Source organism: Eublepharis macularius, chromosome 7 (genome assembly GCF_028583425.1).
Source record: "Eublepharis macularius isolate TG4126 chromosome 7, MPM_Emac_v1.0, whole genome shotgun sequence".
NCBI lineage: Eukaryota > Metazoa > Chordata > Lepidosauria > Squamata > Eublepharidae > Eublepharis > Eublepharis macularius.
This window is the reverse complement of record NC_072796.1, coordinates 36,869,450-36,890,396: the sequence shown is the minus strand read 5'-3', so window position 1 is coordinate 36,890,396 and position 20,947 is coordinate 36,869,450. Positions and strand designations below refer to the sequence as shown.

General features: G+C 43.0%; 1 protein-coding gene across 1 annotated transcript; it reads right to left on the bottom strand.

Moving 5' to 3' along the window:
* Positions 1–5,441: 5,441 nt before the first annotated feature.
* NQO2 (N-ribosyldihydronicotinamide:quinone reductase 2) lies at positions 5,442–18,400 on the bottom strand. The gene is made up of 7 exons (XM_054985635.1): positions 18,333–18,400; positions 17,188–17,269; positions 13,925–14,089; positions 12,925–13,055; positions 11,450–11,563; positions 7,860–7,961; positions 5,442–5,999 (listed from the first exon to the last, which is right to left on the bottom strand). Exons 2-7 carry the CDS (start codon positions 17,192–17,194, stop codon positions 5,826–5,828), a joined length of 693 nt encoding a protein of 230 aa, XP_054841610.1. The 5' UTR covers positions 17,195–17,269; positions 18,333–18,400; the 3' UTR covers positions 5,442–5,825.
* Positions 18,401–20,947: the final 2,547 nt, after the last annotated feature.

Sequence of the window (20,947 nt, the reverse complement as noted above, 5' to 3'; positions counted from 1 at the left end):
AAAAATGTGTCCACTTGTAAAATAGATCAGAATTCCTTTTTTTTAAAGTGAGGGGCGGTGCAGAGAAACAAAAATATCACAGAAAGTTACTGGCTGATGAGGCTAGAAAGTGTTACAAACTAACTGAGTTGGTGGTGGAGAGTGCACTCAAGTCGAAGTTGACTTTGATGGGGCTTTCATGGCAAGAAACTGACAGAGGAGGCTTGCCATTGCCTGCCTCTGCAGCCCCTAGTCTTCATGGAAGGTCTCCCATCCAATTACTAACCAAGGCCAACCCTGCTTAGCTTCTGAGATCTGACAAGTTCAAGCTCACCTGAGCTATCTAAGTCAATGCACTAACTGAGTTACAAAGCAACAAAGCCAAAGTAAATAAGGATATGTATCTACAACATCATTGGATGTGGAAAAAACATAATAAAAAAGATGTATTGTCGAAGGCTTTCACGGCTGGAGAACGATGGTTGTTGTGGATTTTCCGGGCTGTATCGCCATGGTCTTGGCATTGTAGTTCCTGACGTTTCGCCAGCAGCTGTGACTGGCATCTTCAGAGGTGTAGCACCAAAAGACAGAGATCTCAGTGTCACAGTGTGGAGAAAATTACCTGCCAACATCTCCACACTGTGACTCTGAGAGATCTCTGTCTTTCAGTGCTACACCTCTGAAGATGCCAGCCACAGCTGCTGGCGAAACGTCAGGAGCTATAATGCCAAGACCACGGCGATACAGCCCGGAAAATCCACAACAACCATCATAAAAAAGACATTAACATTTATGCATTTCCTATGCACTGTCTTGTATCATTATGACTCAGATCCACCAGTAATTTCTGTGGACGGAAAGGATTTCTGTCAGCAGTGTGTGACTTCTTCTCTTCCTCCATGCTCTTGTAGCCCAAAATACCCCACAAATGTTGGGGGACAAAAGACTGGAGTTTGAGGGGGAGTTGGAAATCTATAGCAAGGGGTGGGTGGGAAAATCAGTGAAAATGGCTCCTGCTGTCTCTGAAATTCCTGCATTGGATCCAAGCCTTTTAATCTACTAACAACATTCAACTTATATACCGCCCTTCAGGACAACTTAACACCCACTCAGAGCGGTTTACAAAGTATGTCATTATTATCCCCACAACAATCACCCTGTGAGGTGGGTGGGACTGAGAGAGCTCCAGAGAACTGTGACTAGCCCAAGGTCACCCAGCTGGCTTCAAGCGGAGGAGTGGGGAATCAAACCCGGTTCTCCAGATTAGAGTCCCACGCTCTTAACCACTACCCCAAACTGGCTAATCTGTGATTGGTAGGGTGTGCGAGCAATTCTTTCCTGTGTGTATCAGAATGGCTGTTTGTTTCTTACATTGAGATGGACTGCCAACTTAGTTTTCATCAAGTATCTGCTCACCTTCTTCCTATGTTTGGTGCTGTAGTGCAAACTGAGTTTGACAGAGTATTTTCCCTGATCTGTGCTACCTGTGCTAGCAAAGCATCTCAGGACTTTTAAGAAACAAATGGAGAGACCACCAGACTTGTAAAAGTGTTATACTCTACAAAGACTAGCAGTTGCTTGTCTTTTGGTAGAGGCAATTCCTTCTCTTCATTGGCCAGAGAGTAGTATACAATCACAATAGGAATTGCATTTGCACTGTTATCAAACAAGCTGCTCTCTTCCATACACGGCTTGTGGCTACGTAGTACAGTTGGCTGTACAGATTGCAAAGCAGATACTGGATCCACTTGTCTCTCTTATTGTAACACAGAGAAGGGGCTAAAGAGGACTTCCATAGCAAAATGGTTTTGTTTCCTTAGGCAAAGTAAGGAAAGAGGGCGACATCTTGTGGTGAACAGAAATACTGCGTTTTCTTAATTTGTTGCTCTGACTACAATTATGCTTTTTGTTTTTTAAAAAGGAATAATGAAAATTCTATAATGACATGAAAATCATTTCTAACAAAAAAAAAACTAAATTAAATTGTCCTGAAAGAAGCATGGAGAGATGGATTCCTTTAAGGAGAAGAAAACAGTGCTGGTTCTCTGGGAAATTGGGAGCTGGGGAAGAGAGATTGGGTGAAAGGGGAAAAAACGGCAAGTTCCCTCACCTTTACTACCTGTGCTAACAAAGCATCTCAGGACTTGTAAGAAACAAATGGACAGACCACCAGACTTGTAAAAGTGTTGTACTTTACAAAGACAAGTGTCAGAGTAGGATCTGGGAGACTTGGCTTTGAATCTTTGCTCTGCCATGGTGACTGGCCCAAGGTCACCCAGCAAGCTTCCATAGAAGAGTAGGGATTCGAACCTGAGGCCTCCCAGCTTGACACTCTAACCACTTTACTGGTTATCAGTAGCAGCGGAGTTGCAACTTCTCAGGCCCAAACAGCCTATTGGATTGTCTTGATTCCTTCAGCCCGTTTCAAGTGGCTATTATCTGTCAACTGCATTTCAGGGCTCTGCAAACTGTTACCAGTTGTTCCATTTCCTTCCCCTGCAGGAAATGTCTTCATTTTGTGGGCTCCCCAGGAGATGAACTCTGCCCTACTTTTATTATAATTGGGCTGTCAGCTGCAGAGACACATCGACTTCATCTCCTTGCCCCTTTTCCTGATTGAAGAGTACAATTTGGCCATCATTTTTGTTAGTGTCTGCAGCTTCTTCTATTAAATTAATTTTATTGGTTTTTCAATACAAACAACAAATACTAAAGAGAAGAAAAAGAAAAAGCAGGAAAAAAGAAAAAAGAATAAGAAAAAGAAAATACTTTCACAACGGTCTGCTTACAATAGCATTCAGTGTATCATTCAACATTCTTAATAGATATACTATTTATGGTAAAACGTAAGTCCCTTTATATTTTAGTGAATACCAATGTTCATATTTATTTTTATTCCAATTATAAAATGATCTCTAAAGTCCAGCAAGCTCCTCTTCATTTCCCTTAATCTTTATTACATTCGAGATGCTTTTCAGTGAAGGACAGATCCAGCTTGAGAGTATTGGTGTCTGTAAAGTTGTATGGGGTAATGCACATATCATTATCCAGCATCTATATATAACTTTAAGAAATTATATGTAGCCTATATGTAACTTTAAGAAATTATATGTAACTTTATATGTTTGCAGCTTCTTCAGGGCTTTCAAGGTCACAGCCAGATTGCTTCCAGGATTCATTTTGTTCATGGCTGAATTTCTAACTTTAGCAGATCTTCTTCAGGTCTTAATGGACTGGATTAACAGCATCTATGCTACTTAAGAAGTGATATGAAATACTCATACATCAAATACTTTCCTTCCTGTTTGCTTAGTCTTGGAGTCAGATCCAGTGCAGCATTTCCACAGGTGCAAAAGCTTCCGCCTTCTGAGCGCAACTTTCTCAGCTCCCCCTATGGCAGCCTAAAATGCCTCCCAAAAGTTCCGTTCCTAGGGCCCTCTCTCCTCCAAGAACACGATTTGGGGAGGCAGCTATGCTGTAACTTATCGGTGAGGTCACAAATTGGCAGACTGCTGGTTCGAATCCCACTCCTGCCATGAATTCAGTCAGCGGCCTTGGATAAGCCACTCCTCTCAGCCCCAGCTCCCTAGCTGTATTGTGAGGATAATACACCGACTTGTGCACTGTTCTGAGTGGGGCGTAATCTGTCTTGAAGAGCAGTATAAAAGTGTAGTTATATTGTTGTTGTTGTTGTTATTATTTCAAGCTGTTGCAGGAGGAGGAGCCAAGGCAGTTGTGCTTCATGGCCAGTAGTTCTTGTACTTGTCGAAGCGCTGTACTGGATCTAACCCTTTGCTTCCAGGAGGCAATCACCCCTTTCTGGCTTGTTAAAAAAAAAAACAAATGCAGAAGGTCCCGTGGGCAGTTACCACCCTCACCTTGATTCTGCTCCTTAATTGGTAGATCATTTTATATATGCTGCCTCTTTAACAGTTCCTGTGGGAGTGAGAGATCAGGCTTGGTCTTGGTTGTAGTTCATTCAAACAGTGTGATAGCGATAGCATTGTCTATTGTGAAGTAAAGGGTTTGGATCTGGGAGGCCTGGGGAGGGATTGTGGCTCCGTGACAGAGCATCTGCTTTCACGCAGAAGGTACCAGGTTCAATCCCCAGCATCTCCAGTTAAAATTCCGCAGAGTGGGAGCAAGGACAGAAGAGGCACGGGCCATCGTTTAAGCACCTGCTAGAGCGTCCGCTCAACCATGCATTCATACTTGGTTTCTGTTCAGTCTTCTTAGAGTTCATGCTGCTATAAACCTCTCTGATACGTTCTGCTCAGGAGCTCCCTATAGGCTGGTAATTCAAGTCTTCTCTTTTGTATTACAAGTGTTGTGATTTTCATTTGGAAAATGACAGTGCCCCCTGGCGTCCGAACCCCAGGTGGTAGAGGCTGCTCATGAAGACAGTATTAACACCAGAAATGCACATAAGGGGTCCACCAGTATTTTGCTGGATAATGCAATGAACAGCTTGTTAGCAGAATATAATCAAACTTCACGGAAAACAAAGCAGTCAACCAATGCTTATTTTTCCTGATCTTTTTTTTAATTGTACAGTTAAATGTTCACCCCTTGTTACTAGTAGACCCATGATGGGGAACTCACGTTTTCTCAGTCCCCGCCCCCCCCCCAAATAATTTGCTACTAGTCTCAAGGACTACACAGCAGTAGCGATAAAGCACATGTATTACGACCATCAACCCATTTGACTACACTGAGATTATATTAATGAAACATGCATCTATATGCAATTTGCTAACATGCAGAACAGGGCGTTGAAGCTGCTGCAGTGATTAAAGAAACTGAAATACACAGACTTCTTTCAAGAAAGGAACATTTTGTTCCGTTTCATTCTCAGAACCAGAGGCGCATGTAAAATCAGCAGATTTCAAGCACTCATATTAAAGAAAAAGAAGAAACGAACAACCCCAAGTGTTTTATATTGCAGCTAGGTGGGGGAAGCTGTTTGCCCTGTAGCCTTGGAATGCCTCCCTTATGCTCGATACTCTTAGCAACACTTGACACAGAATTCCTAATCTGTATGTGGCGTTCCTTCCAGATCAGGCCACACTCTTCTTCAAATGTACCTGGAAGTTACCCTTAATGGGATTTAAGTAACTCTTATTGAGCTTAATGGGATTTACTTCTTATATAGGATTGGGCTATAAGGGTATATCTACATGATAGCTTAATAGTAATTTCTTCTTCCTAGTGAACCTTGGAAAGTGTAGGGGGATTGAGGAAGGGGTGAGGATTTTTTGGATGAAGCCGTGTCAACTAAGTTGGTCCAAAAACCAAAATAAAGGTGTAGCACAAGATATCCCTCAAATGCTCCTACTCACAACGTTAGGCATGAGAAGCACAAGAGGCAAGAACCTTGCTAGAGAACATAGAAAGTGGATGCACCATCCACTGGGGAAAAACCCACTGGGCAACCGAAATGGTACCTCTCATTGCGGCCCGACTGTGGTCCCCTTCTGCCACAACTTAGTGGCAAATCAGCTCATGGCATATTGTAGGGAACATATAGTCAGATGCAAGCATCCCCTATGGTGTAATGCTAACCGTAAATCTGCACTTCTTTCCCTCTATTGTCATAATTTATTTTTTTCCATTATTTTGTCTCTAAGTCATGGAAATAGGTTTTTAATTTTTTTCTAGAGAAAAGAATGAGCGAGAGGTGGGGCTCACGGCTGATTTACGTGGGGACTTTTACCCAAGCCCAGTCACCTGATCTGATCCCCTTTTGCTTTTCCGTCGTGTGCTGAGGGGAGAGCAGCAGAAAAAGGGTTAAGAACCCATCCAATAAAAACTGAAGGGTATTTGAATTGCCAGCATTTCCAGCCACGTTACTTATAGTACCACTCCGCAGTGCACTTGATCGGTTCCTCCTCCCAGATGGTCTTCAGCCGTTCTACCCAAGAAGTCAGCATCTGCTCTCGCTCTTCCTCTGATGCGTACTCAGGTGCAAAGCAGATATGCGGGGCAAGGATGCTCAAGCCACAGAAGTGCATGATCCCATGCTGGATTCAAAGAAAGCACAAAGAGAAGGCGAGTCCAGATGGTTTCATTTAGGCTCAGAACATGGTTGGTACTGAACAAAATGATATTACAGGTCACCAGGGCTTTTTTTCAGCTGGAACGCGGTGGAACGGAGTTCTGGAACCTCTTGAAAATGGTCACATGGCTGGTGGCCCCGCCCCCTGATCTCCAGACAGAGGGGAGTTTAGATTGCCCTCCATCTGGAGATCAGGGGGTGGGGCCACCAGCCATGTGACCATTTTCTCCGAGGGCAACCCACTGAGTTCCACCACCTCTTTTCCCAGAAAAAAAGCCCTGCAGGTCGCATTAGCGGTACCAAAAAACCTGAGAGATAACTTAATGGAAGACTTTCCTAGGGCTGCCTAAAGTTGTTTGAGTCCAGAACAGCTGTGTGACCAATGAAGATCAGGAGTGGCTTCTGCAAGGATATGGAGTCTTGCTTCAAGGCCACTTCTTAGGCTACCTGCAACAGGGGCGATGCAGTCAACCTGTGGTTGCTCCTTCTATGTGATTAGAGTGGACTGCATAGATACATCCCATTCTGGCAATGGCTCCCAAGCATACTACTAGAGTGAATGTGAACTGCACACTTGGAGTGGCACAGGAGAGTAGCAGCCACACTGAAGTAGGGAAGGTGTAGCCTGAGACTCAGTCTTGGTTCATGAGGCAGACAGGGCTGCTTTCTGCCTTTCTGCTCAAACATGCTCCCACCGAGGGATAGCTCAGTTAGGAGGAACAAGATCTGTATAATTTCAGCTGCTTTGCCCCAAAGTGTAGCACTTCACACTTAGGCTAAGCTTTGCTTACATTGTTGTCACACACTTACTCGGTTTGGACCTACTGGAGCTCTTCACAAGCAGCTTTGGTTTTTCACTGCCCTGAATAACTGGGCGCCATCTGCAGAGCTGGACATCACACTGTTGACCCCCAATTCCAGCTCATTTATGAACAAATTAAACAGGCCTGGTCCCAGTACCAATCCCTGCAGAAACTCACTGCTCAGTTTCCACCGCTATGAAATGTCTGCGCTTCCCATCACTTAATCAGTTATTTTACTAATCTGCAAAAGAACCTGCCTGCTTAACCCACGAGTGCTAAGGGGTTTTTCAAGAAGGTCTTATTATTGTGTTGAGGCTTTGACAGGACACAACAAGCGAACACACATCAGCCACAGGCCCTTCACCCTCTTGCTGCTCCCAAAGCTAGTGGCTTAAACAGGTTACCCTTCGTATTTTACATGAAGGAACAGACAGGGAGGAAGAAACATGCACCCGGATATTCTTGTGCTGTTTAGTATCACTGGACTGAACTGACTGCTCAGGCAATGGGAGATATCTTGAGAATCTTCTTAATTTCCTTGCCATCTATAGCCAAACAGGCCATCTGGCTATGGGTACAGTGACATCTTGACTTTAGAAGATAAAGAGATATTGACAACCACTGATTAGTTTCACTGGCCACTAACAGTAGCTAATGAGGAGCAGAGTTGGTTACTTGCCTCTGTTATATGTCTACTGCTGTATACCATGCCGGATGGGTTAAGATCTGTTTAAAAACAAGCTACGCCAATGCTGAGTAATCAAGAGGACTGGCATTGAACCAAAAGGACCTGCAACAGTGGAGGAATGTACCCTCAAGTCATAGCTGACTTATGGCGACCCCTGCTGGGGTTTTCAAGGCAAGAGTCTAACAAAGATAGCATAGCAACCCTCTTTTCTAGGAAGTCTCCCATCCAATTACTAACCAAGGCCGACTCTGTTTAGCTTCTGAGATCTGACAAGATCAGGCTTGCCAGGGCTATCCAGGTCAGGGTAATAACAGAGAAGGTATATTTATATTACCTGCATGGGCCACAGAAGATAACGGATATTGCCACTGACTCCTTCATCTGAATATATCCCTTCGTCTCCTCCAGTGGTAAATGAAAGTAAGGCTAGTTTATTCTGGAATGAAGAATTTAGGCATATCACCTACCAACTATGACAAGAAGAGAATGGCTCAGATCCTGGAGTAGATCCCCGGTGATGAAGCACTTGCTGTGAGCAGACTGGAATTTTCTTGCCTCCCCCTCCTAATGCAGCCAAGATTATTTCCGACAGCAGGGGGAGGGGGTGGAGGTCTACAGCAGTAGATGGGGGGAAATTCCCTGCTTCTGTAAGTGAATATGTTCTGCAGGATACAATCCGCTCTCGGAAATTCTCTTGCATTTAGGCCAATTCACACAACCAAACTGGATATTGGTTAAATGGATCTTTGTAGACTTGGCACATGCAGTCTCAGAGCCAGGCTACAAGTGACGCCTGACACAGGTTGGACACTTGTCAGCTTCCCTCAAGTTTTGATGGGAAATGTAGGCATTCTGGTCTTGCAGCTGTAATGGAGAGCCAAGCTGTAAAACCAGGACGCCTACATTTCCCATCAAAACTTGAGGTAACCTGACAAGTGTCCGATCTGTGTCAGGCGTCACTTGTAGCTTGGCTCTCATTTGCCCAGCTATGTCAGAATGTGTTCAACTTCGCGGTCAATCTGCACTGAGCCATTTTATACGGCAGCCTAGGCACACCAAGGTTTGCTGCAGTAAACAAGTAAAGTTTATTCCCCATCGCTAGGGATGGAGCATTTTGCTTATCGACCACTGCTACTCATAGAGTGAACAACCACACATGTAGGATGGCAAAAAAATGAAAACCAATGAAAGTCCCAGTGAAAATATATATTAGGTATATAAGGAGTATAAAATACTCAGAACCTTCTATAGAAAATAGTTATAGATCAACACTGTCAAGAGGGTCTGCCCACTGTGCCATATAGGGTGACAATGACATCCTGTGATTTGGATGTTATGCTTTTGTTGATACACCCCAAGATAGCATTTGCCTTTTTTTGCACACTGAGTATTCATATTTATAATAATAATAACATTCAATTTATATACCGCCATTCAGGACAACTTAATGCCCACTCAGAGCGGTTTACAAAGTATGTCATTATTATCCCCACAACAAAATACCCTGTGAGGTGGGTGGGGCTGAGAGAGCTCCAGAGAGCTGTGACTAGCCCAAGGTCACCCAGCTGGCTTCAAGTGGAAGAGTGGGGAATCAAACCCGGCTCTCCAGATTAGAGTCCCGTGCTCTTAACCACTACACCAAACTGGCTCTCAGCTTCCTATCCACACATATCCCACATATTTAGCTTCCTATCCACACATACCCCAAGAACTTGTTCCCACACGCTGCTACCCAGAAGTGTATCCCCCATCCAGCATGCATGCTCTTTAATTTTGTTACTCAGATGGAGAACTCAGCACTTATCCATGTTAAATCACACCTTATTCCAATCTGCCCACTTTTCCAATGTGTTCAGATCTCGTTGAATGCTATCCCTATCTTCATAGGTGTTTGCTCCTCCTCCCAATTTAGTGTCATCTGCAAATGTAATGAGGAATCACCCCTTCATCCAGATCATTTATAAAAATATTGAAAAGCACCGGGCCCAGAACCGAGCCCTGTGCCACTCTGCTGGACACTTTCCTCCAATCAGACATGATGCCCTTGACAACTATTCTTTCAGTGCGTTTATCCAGCCAGTTCCCTATCCGTCTAACCATCCTAGAGTCCAGTCCAGTCCTCCAGTTTACCCATCAGAACAGCAGAGGGCACCTTGTCAAAAGCTTTACTGAAACCCAGATAAACTACATCGACCGCATTCCCCCGATCTAGTAAGCCTGTCACTCAGTCATAGGAGGAGATGAGACTGGTCTGGCAGGACCTGCTGGGGACAAACCCATGCTGACTTCCCCGTATCACCAGGCTGTCTGTTAAATGCTTGCAGACTGATGCCTTTAATATCTGCTCCATTATCTTCTCTGGGATAGAGGTCAGGTTAACTGGCCTGTAGTTCCCAAGATTGTCCTTTCCCCCTTTCTTGAAAACTCGGATGACATCTGCCCATGTCAGCCAGCCTACTCCCATCTCTAGGTGGGCCCTTCAGGGAAAAAACTGAAGCAAAAATAGGCACTGAGCCTTTCTGCCTTCTATCTGTCCTCTGTCAGAGTCTCTCCATTTTCACCCAGCAATAGAGTATCACCCCCTTTACCTTCCGTTTCCTCCTCACAAATTTGAAGAATGTCTTTTTGTTGTGGCGAGTCCTCCCTGGCCAGTCTCAGCTCATTCTGAGCTCTTGCCCCTCTGACAGCTGCCTAGCTACCCCTAGATACTCTTCTTTAGATGCGTTTCCTTCCCTCCACTTCTTGAACATCTCCTTTTTCTTCCCTCACTCATCACGGATCTCTCTGTTCATCTGCGTTGGTGTCTTAGATCCTCTCCTGTGTTTTCATCTTGCTGGAATGGTGATAGCTTGAACCTGCAAGAGCTCTTCTTTTACGAGAGCCCACCCTTCACTTGCTCCTTTTTCTTCCAGCATTCTTGTCCATGGAATACCTGTCATCATATCGCTAAGTTTATTAGTTTGCTCTACAAAAATCTAACGTGTGTGTTTAGCTACAAACTCACTCGGTACCATGCAGCAAAGGGAACTCTAGAAGGATGTGTTCACTTCTCCCTAAGGCTCCCACCACCTTCACCCCATCAACCAACTCTTTCTTGTTGGTTAATATCATGTTGACTTAGGAATAAGTGAGCACTGTTTTCAGTGGGGTTCATTTCCAAAACTATGGGTATAAAAAACAATTCTAGCCTTTTATATTGACTGCTAAAAGAATAAATAATATTATGCTAAAGCATAACAAAGTCTAACAAAGACTGCTGGACATAAGTGCACGATAAGACCAGGGGGTGCTTGGTATTATGAGTTCAGCAACTTTATATAAACACCTTATATCTCATCCTATAGCACGGCCAGCTTATTTTGATGACCTAACGGTCACAGAATATAGGATGTCATTTACTAAAGCTAGGATGAATATACTTCATTTGGCAGTACTGAAAGGCTGTTATAACAAGACCCCAGTTATTGATTGCGGGTGCCCCTGTGATCATAAATCCATTGAAGATATGCCCCATGTTATGTTTCAATGCCCAAGATTTGCAACTATTCGGGAGAAGTATCTTAGAAATATTCTGCAACGGGTGCCAGGGAGGTCAGAGCAAGACACATGAGTAGTTCTGCTGGCAGATAAGGATAAATGGAATACAATGCAAGTTTGTAACATCAGTAAACAAAATACAGTTAAGACTATTGAAGTAAGTTTTATTCTAAAGGTAATAATAAGTTCCTCTTAGTAGGACTTATTACGCTATATTATATGCTGTATGGAGTTTATGGATTTAGAGTTCTAGATGGAGTTTTGTTAACTTCGGTTAAAGTTTTAGGATGTAGTAATTTGCATTAATAGTATTGTACTTTTTTGTTATTTGCTATGGCTGTGCTGAAGCAATAAAGTAGGTTGGATTGGATAGGATAAACTACATACCTTGAGTAAGCCAGTCTCATAACATTGTGGGAAATTGTGAGCAAATCCTTGAACGAAGACTCTGTCCAGCCAGCCCTTCATGATTGCTGGCATGCTGAACCAATATAAAGGAAACTGCATAAAATAAAGCAGAAAACTTGAGTAACTCTAAGGATGCTTCCAGGCGGCCCCTTCCCTAGCAAGAGCAAGGAAGCTGGAGAATTCTCTGTTCGTCAAGAGAACTTCAGCTTGCTAACACGGGGATCAGATACTATTATTGCTGGCTTTTCCTCACTAACTCCTAGGCTGATCTTCCTTTTTTACTTTAACTAGCAGCTGTCCTCAAGGAACTGGCACAGTCCTGTGTGGATTGCAGATGTCAGAAGTCTTTACAACTGCAAACTCTTCCATCAATATAGAATATATTGATAAAAGTAATCATTTCCTTCAGCCTTGTTCCAACCCCATAAACTCTCTCTCTGTCAATGCAATCTACCTATTCTCCAATGGAGCAATTTAAAGTAGCTTCTGCACAAGTGTACTGTGGTGCAAACTGAGGGAGACATCACCAGTCTCAAAATCTCTCTCTCCAATCTCAAAATCACTCTTTGTTACGTTTCCTAATCACATGATTGCACAGGCTGTGCAGTCCATCGCTGATGTTAGTCCCATCTGTTCTAACCTAAGACTGGAAATGGGAGATCTTTTTTTATTATTATTACAAGCAGAAAAATACAACACACCAAAACAAACAAACTCACAACCCAAAGTTAACAAAAAAGAACCTCCAAGATACACCCAACATGACCACATCAATCCCGGTAAGTAATAATTCTAAAAATATATCATATCTCGATAAATTGAATATTTCGGGAGAAGGTCAGCTTCTGTCATATAGCTTATTAAAGGGTGCCATGTTTCTACAAAGGTAGATTTATAGTTGCTACACTCGGCACACTGCGTTTTCTCTGACAGTTTCCCTAAAATGAAATAATCCCATAATCTAGTTTGCCAAAATTCAACTGAGGAAGGTAGTTTACTTTTCTAACGAAGAGCAAGAATAGATTTTGCTATTGATAGTAAAACAGAAACTAACTTTAATACATTTTGGTTGGGAATTCCTACTAACCCAAGTTTGATAAAACCATCTCGGGGGCGGGGGAGGTACTTTATAACCTGTTATCTTGTAAATCAGTTGTATTATTTTTTCTACCAATAATTCTGAATGAAGCTGCAAGACCACCAACAATGTATAAAATCACCACAATGGCCACAACCCTTCCAGCATTTAACCACAGAAGAACCAGCCATCCACTTGATCCTAACCGGAGGTAAATACCAACGAGTTACAATTTTTATCGACTGAAAACAGACATGAATAATATTGGAGTTAAACGCTGGAGAAGTCCAAATAGAGTCCCAATCATCTACCCTGACCCTGTTTGCACAATCTTTTTGCCACTGAACTTGATCTTAAGTCATTTTAAAATAATGACCTGGAAAATCACCAAGTCAGCTTCTCTCACTTTCCTCTGCTCCTCAATCAAATCTTCAGAGAGGCACCCATTTTTGAATGCTTCCCAAGCTTCAACACCATAATTAAATTGCTCTGGATTGTAGAGATCACCTGTAGGGAAAAAACAGAGACAGGCTTCCTACAAGTGGTGAAATAATTGAAGGTGGCCATCTTGGTTTTGTAGGGTAGCTTGTTTCATCCCACAGTTCCATGGGAAGAAGGTATGATCAGTCAAGCCAGTTCAAGGCTGTAATGTAGCTACACCCATAGTGGTCATGTAGATGAGGAAATTTGGTCATGCTCAACTGCTCAAGTTGAGGTCAGAAAAACTACACACCCAAATAGCTGGAGGGACTCATTAGCATATGACACACCCCTTGACCTCACCAGCCATGTCTCATTAGCATAACTGATTTGCATATGCCACACCCACTGACATCACCTGTCCTGGCTGTTTTGGACCCAACCCTGGCCATTCAGGGCTGAAAAGGGGCCCAAAATGGTCAGGATCGGGCTGCTGCTGAGTGGGAGAGTGATCCACTACCCGTCAGAGGCCCGATACGGGCTGTTGTGGCTCCAATCCAGGCTGAAACGGGCCCAAAATGGCCGAGTCAAGTGGGCGGGGCCACCTGACATGTGACCTCTTTGGGTAACTGCCGGAACTGCATTCCTGTGCGTTCTTCCTCGAAATAAGCCCTGACCCTACAGCCCCATAAATAAATTTACAGTGCCACCATAAGCGAGTCTATGTAGAATCCTACTCACTATGGCTTACTCCCAAGAAAGTCTTCTTAGGATTGCACTGTTATTGTGCTATACGATTCCATGGGCTAGAAGCCCTCAATTTTCCCAGATACAGTTGACAAAGTGGCCTCTAGCCCAAGGACACTAAAGGCGCAACACATTTATTGTGGCATAAAAGCATCGCAAGACTTTTCATTAAGTATTATGAAAGGGAATTACATTTCTCCGATACTCACCAATTATGTCCTTTCTTGTTGATCTAGGCTCAAACTGCATTTCGTAGAGGTCAGAAACAGTAACACTACAGCCTTGCTTAGTCAGTTCTTCCACCGCAATTGTTTTTAGGGATCCATTCAGAGATTTGGGCTCTTGGTGGGCATAGACTATTAATACTTTTTTCCCTGAAAAGACAGAATATCACAGAACGTCTCAGTAAGTCACACATTTGAAATAGAAGGGCTAAGAAGTGCCGGCTTGCTCACAGTATTGGGGTATCCCCTGAGGGTGTCTCCTGGGGGTGTCAGCTGCCTTTGAGCGCTCTCTTACTCTCTGTCTTTATTAGTCTTATTAGAACAGAAATGTTCAGAAGGGTATTCTTATAAAGGGAACGGAATAATGGTATAATAGATCAGCCTCGGAGGTTGCTTCTATCGAGGACAGTAATGTAGTATACTGCAATGTCTATTACATGTTTCGCCTCCTTTTACTTCAGTTCAGCATCTTCTGCCGTAATAACCCATTCTTCAGTATGATATGCTGAACCTTACATAGTTCTGTTGCCTTAAGTAGTTCTTTGCCTACACTGACTGTTTTGGTGCCTTAGATAGTTCTTTATTATTTGCTTGCATTGTTTTCCGACTCCTCAGTCCCAGCCCACGGCATTGTTTTGTTGATTAGAGTTGACTGAATTTACTTTTCATATTCTGTAACCTGCCATGAGTCCCAGTGAAAAAGTTAACAATAACAACACCCTGCCTCAGACAGCTTGTTCATTACATTGCCGTCTAATTTTATTGCATTGGACATCTTATTCTGTAGGAGCGCACTGTTTTCTCTTTCATTCTATAATCCACTTTGTTCACACTGTCTTCTTATTCTGCAGTCCTTGATCAATTGCATTATTCATTGGATGTGTATGACGGCATTGCATTTTATTCTGTAATCCAAATAAAGTTAACAACAAACTGTAGCTGTATGCCAGCATCCTTGAGGTAAGGATTCACCCCATTTTGCAGTTCTCACCTGAAGTCTAATCCAGATTCCCTGGATAAAATAAGCCATTCCTTTGAAACACAGGATTTTGCCACAGTGTCTAAGCTAGTTTACAGCAACGAGCTCTGAAATCTATAATGACTTTAATGCTAATTCAGAGATATGATAAGGAATTTTAATGACCTCTAGCTTAAAGACCTATGTATGGGCATTTATTGGAGCTGCCCTCTAACTCAGAAGGAAAAAGCTTTTCTTTGTAAGCAGATTCCTTCTGACACAGTTTAAAACACTGAAGCCCTATTGCAAGCAAATGGTATCTTTCTTGTTTCGACTTTGTACTCAAGAATTTACCTTGGATAAGCACCCTCTCAGGAAGACATTCAAATATCCTGAGTGACACCAGACAGGTAGCATGTTTACATTACAGAGAGATTTTAGTGTCTTGTCAATCAGGCCTGTTTTGGTGCCATATCTCCTGAAGAATTTGATTCTGAAGAATTGTTTGTATCTAGTTTTGTATAGGTAAAGGTAGTCCCTTGTGCAAACACAGAGTCATTACTGACCCATGGGGGGAAACGTCGCATCACGACGTTTTCTTGGCAGACTTTTTATGGGGCGGTTTGCCATTGCCTTCCTGTGTCATCTACACTTTACCCCCAGGAAACTGGGTACTCATTTTACCGACCTCGGAAGGATGGAAGGCTGAGTCAACCTTGAGCTTTAGTTTTGTATAACAATTTTATCTTTTCTGTAAACAATTAGCTTTGGAAAGTATATAAGATCTTTACGCATATGTCCTACTGAGGGCATCTGCATCTGGGTTTTATTATTATTATTTATGAAATAAAACTCATATTTCCTCATCGATCACAGTCTGGTGTCTTGATTAATGGAGGGTAGCGGCTGTTATGGAAAATAAAATTAAAGCAGAATACTTTCTAAAGAAATTTCCATAACAAGATACTGAAAAGGGGCTGAAGTGGGGAGAAAAAATGTTAAGATCTGTAGCATGCTGTAGGCTCCAGGTGGTACAAGGAAGTGTTGGAAATTGCAATGTCTGGTGTACTGCAGCAGCAAAGGGAAGATGAGCCTTCTATGCAGGGGGCAGCAAGGACCACTTAGTTAGGACAGTGAGAGCAGCATCTCTCTTGTTTCCTGGGGGGTCATTTCCTTGTCTTGTCTCCTATTGGGCTAAACAGGGCAATATCCTGCTTCTTCTCTCTCCTGCCTTATTCACTCTTCTACAAGATGTAGTCAGATAGCAAGGTCTCTATCTCTTCACTCTACTCTCAAGTATGTATTTCTTAAATAAACTTTTTGCCTCTTTAATCAGCACAGCGTAACTTCTCTGCTCTGTTTACACTCTGCTAACAGGAAGCACGTAAGAGTTACCAAACTGCAGGTGGGGCCCAGCTTCTCCCAGAAGAACAACTGATCTACAGATAGCAGGGCTCAGTTCCCATGCAGAAATGGCAGCTTTGGAGGGCAGCACATCCCCTCAGAGTCCCCCTGCCATTTCACTCTCCCTAGTCACCACCCCAAATCTCCAGGAATTTCCGAAGCCGTGTTGGCAACTGTAGGAGCAAAAGGCCACTAAAAAGCCATCTTTAGGAAATGCTATCAAAAAAATGGAGTCCACAAAGCAATGCCTCTTGGCCAAGTCAACACATATTAGCTTGAAGGGCTGTAGTGAGAACTCATAACACTCCGCTTTTCATGGGATATTATGCCTAGCCTTTTACAAAATATTCGTATCTGCTATAGGTTTGTGGTTTGAAATTTTACTGCCTTCTGAATGTTTACATTTAATTATCAATGGACTGTTTTTAATTCTATTTTATTGAACTTTTTTACTACTTCCCCGCCCTTTAATAATATGCCTGTTGACTTAGACACATCAGTCTTATGTATCCTTGAAGTCTCTTTGGATTGTTATTTACATGGATAAGAGATGCTGATCACATGGAACGGCGACTGTGACAAATGTATGTCTCTTACTGGCATCACATAATCGACTGAAGCAAGACTTACCTTAAGTATCTCATGTGAAAACTGAAAAGCACAGATTCTGTTGATGGTTCATAACAGTTTTCCTAGCCATCTTTTCCTGAACCCTAAGTAAAATCTGGTCCATAACTACTCCAGATTCTGGTACTCTGGAACCATAATAAAATATGAACTAGACTTCTAAATATTACAACTTTGAATACCAGATCCTGGCTCCTATTAAAAAATATTATCAAGGTAAACAGCAAAGTTTAGGTTCGAGGAAAAAGAAACGCCTTACCTGCCATTTTCTGATAGCTCCTGGAAGCTTTTGTCTCTAATAAGTCAAAGGTAGCTGACAAAAGTCCTTTTTGAAAAGGTGCCTGTCAAGAACATCAAGAAAAAAAAATAGAATAAGATCTTCAGATTATTGTAAAAAAAAGAAAATGCACTTTTGATCTGAGAGTGGACAGCATAAAAAGCATCATAAGGTAAATACAAAGGAAAGGAAAAGCAAGCTATGGGGAGTACGCAGAGTTTTATACGGAAGAGGATGTAGTGCCCGGCTGCACCTTGGAAATTCTATCTCTCTTAAATAGCACCCAAAATGTAGAAGAGGGTGCAACTGTGGCTTTTCTTGTTCTGTTCCTCCCCTTTCCATCCCCCTACCCACCCATGCTTCAGGATTTTATGTTGTACCTGGCAGCCTTTAAAACCCAAAATGAGCACTGAACGATGCTTCTTACTAGCACATGCTTAGGATGGGCATTAATTGAAATTGTAACACTGTCCTTGGTACTCCTCTGGAAAGTCCTAATAGTGGTAAGTTCCATTGCTCTACCGGCTGGTTCTTTTATGTAGCAGAAAAGCAAATGAGGGATCCCAAACTGTCTCACATACCCTATAAAAGGGAACACTGAACTCGTTTGTCATGGCCTGGCAATATTCTCCAATAGTCTAAGCAGATCTTTTCTCAAGATAGCTTTTTCTAAAAAGGAATTATTGGTTTAGGTGTATTCGCGTTTCTTCCCTTAAAATGCAGCATTAAAAGTTAAAATCTTCGCGTTGTTATACGGGTGGCATAGGCAGAAAGGCTACATTCCAAGCAAGCAGAGGACGGATATTCAACCAAATCTTCCTCACCTCCGGCCAGCAAGACCATGTAAGCCCCGCCGAGAGCTCACCCCGGGGGCAATATGATCATGCCGCACAGCAGAATTTCAAACCAAGCAAAGACGCCCTGACCCATCCCGCCCACCATCCCAGCCGCATATTTCTGCGAGCATTATGGCTTGTGTTTTTTTAAAAAATAACTAGGATCTCCTGCCCTCGCGGTGCTGTGATGAGTCAGAATAACGACCCCACTGAAGTAAGGGGCAATTGGCAATCCCGACCCCATATTCATATGGATCATCCCGGGTCCTTTTACAAGCTGGATCGCTTTACCTCCTGCCCGCACGTAAAGATGCACGAGGAAAAAAGCTGCTGGGCGAAAACCAACAGCAACCACTTGCGGCAAGGCTAAGTAGAATTAGATCGAGTCGCCTCTTGCAGCCTCGCTTTGAGAATGCGAGCGTCTTGGAGCTCCGCCCCCTTCATTGTTACGTCACAAAATGGAACCAATTGGAGCGTCATCTTCAAGATCGCGCTCGTTCCGTCCTTTACTGCCCCCGAGTGTTCGGAAGGAGCAATTCGCTTTAATTTTGCAGGAGCCGGTCTCCGTAATACGCGAGCGTATGAGTAGCTTTGGTTGGGCCGGTTTCAAAATACGTATCTGGACTGGATCTCACAGTTACTTATTGATTAGGACAAATTAAAATCGCGAAAGAGAGAGGTAGCTTTCCAGTTGCACAAAACTCTTCGTCAGATTTGATTTCTTCTTTTGTTAAAAAAGGAAAAGGGGGCAGGAGGAGAGACGTTGCCTGTTTGCCGAAGCTACAAGTCAAGTGTAATGTTTGTGGATGTTACGAATGTAAATAATAATAAAATAATAATGCAAGATTCACAGCTGTGTTCGTCTGTAGCAGCAAAAGCAGGAGTCCACCAGTGCCTTAAGCATCGACCAAAAGTGCCTCTCCCAACTATGGGTCTCACCAGCTTTGCTCATCTGAACAGGGCCTTCTGCAAATACCGGCCAGCCAATGGGCAAAATCAACAGATGCCTGTAAATGTATGCATGTACATACACAGGTAAGAGGGCTGTACTGTAGGGAAATGGTTTAGAGAGCTGCTTTGATAAAGGGATAGGGACTGCAGATGATACTAAAAAAAGAGGTGCTGCTGATACTATGTTTGCTACTATGGAGACCAAACCCCCCAGCCAAAAGAGATGCTGGTACTGCAGAAAGAGGTGTTGGTACTGTGTACCAGTGCATGCCACCAGAAAAAGAGCCCTGCTGTAAGGTATTTTAAGACCCAATTGGGGAGAAAAGCAGGGCAGGAACATCCAACTACAATAATTACACAGTTTTAATCAATACAGCTGCTGGAATATTCAATAAATAATACAACAGGGTATGAGTTGCAGAAATTTGTAAACAAGAAGTCCGATACAGAGATGAAACAACAATGAAGCAAAACATAAGCAATTTAACATATATTAAACTATATGGAAACTACCCTATATGAGCCAAAGTGTTTTTCCATCCCAGAGATCAACCAGGGATTCTGCAGGACTGACAGCCGCATCGAGAAATCACTGCCTCTTCTTGTGACTTTCTGATTCAGTCCTATGAGCAGCACCTGACTTGAAAGCGTCGCTAACAGTTTTGTCCGTTCTGATTAACCACTGTGCTATAGGGGTTGATAATCTATGAACCCTGTGCCAAGAACTTCTCCATGACTTACAGAAAGAGCAAAACATTCATTGCTAATATGAGTCTCCGAGCAGATTGGGCTGGAGGAGCCACAGCAGTGCCAACGGCCTTGAACAGGCTGCACGTGTGTTTCCCAGGAGAACTGTGGCTGGAAGGCATAGTAAATGCATTAGTTCATTCATACTTGGCTGGGTTTCTCAACACAGCTAGCTGCTGAACATATGAATGAGTGGCATTCAACAGACGGGTGTTTGAGATGACATTTAAAAGTTCTGTGTCAAATCTATAACTTCATTCTCATGTGCAAGTCATCACATGTTGGACATGCTTGTATGATTAAGCCTCGGCCCCTTCTGCAAATTGCTCACTTGTCACTCTTCAGTTACCAGCTCAGTGATAGGCTTGGTAGCTGTGCCAGTAAAAGTTTACATACCAATCAGACTCTTCATAATAACAACTATTAAAGTATTATTATTATTATTATTATTATTATTATTATTATTATAGCAACAGGTAGGTAGATTAAAAGAACTGAACTGTTTCATACGCATGCCATGCGTACTTATAGGATCCAGCTGCTTGCAACTCTGCCCGGTTGATGTGATACTCTTGCATTGGGTGGAGGTGGCAACATGGCTGGAATTTGGGAACAGGATCAGTTGAAACTGCTTGGCTACCCCAAGTGGGCTGCCTGTCATGATGTCCTGGGGAGATGCAGAAAAGCAGCACCCACTACGCAGGTGGGGAGGAGGGGTTGGGGATTTTTACAAGTGTCATTCTCTTCAGTCATGAAAGAGTTAATTTGTGTTTAGTTAGAGACAACATAAGACCAGTTAGATGTTGTTCCTTCCGCCAGGGTAAAAGGGGAGTTGCATGCTTAATGAAGAGATCTAGGACTGATGATTGGCTGACCAGGTTTATTGGGGGCAATTGACATCCTTTCCTTTACTCAGGACTCCATTGCTCTCCAGTGAGTTAGACCGTTATCTCCAGGATGTAAGGATGTAGGAACTAAGTTAGGTCTTTATTTTATCTCCAATGTATCCTTTATTTTTTCCTATATATAGTAAACATTTATTTTAGAAAATGAACACACACGTGTCTGTGATTCTTTATTTGCTGTGCAAATTTTCTACTCTGCAACAATACTTATCCCACAGGGTGGAGCATGTACCTCAGTCCTCTTTTGAACGAGACCCCCCCCCCCATGCACCCGGGAATTAAGTTTCAACATGGAACTTCCAG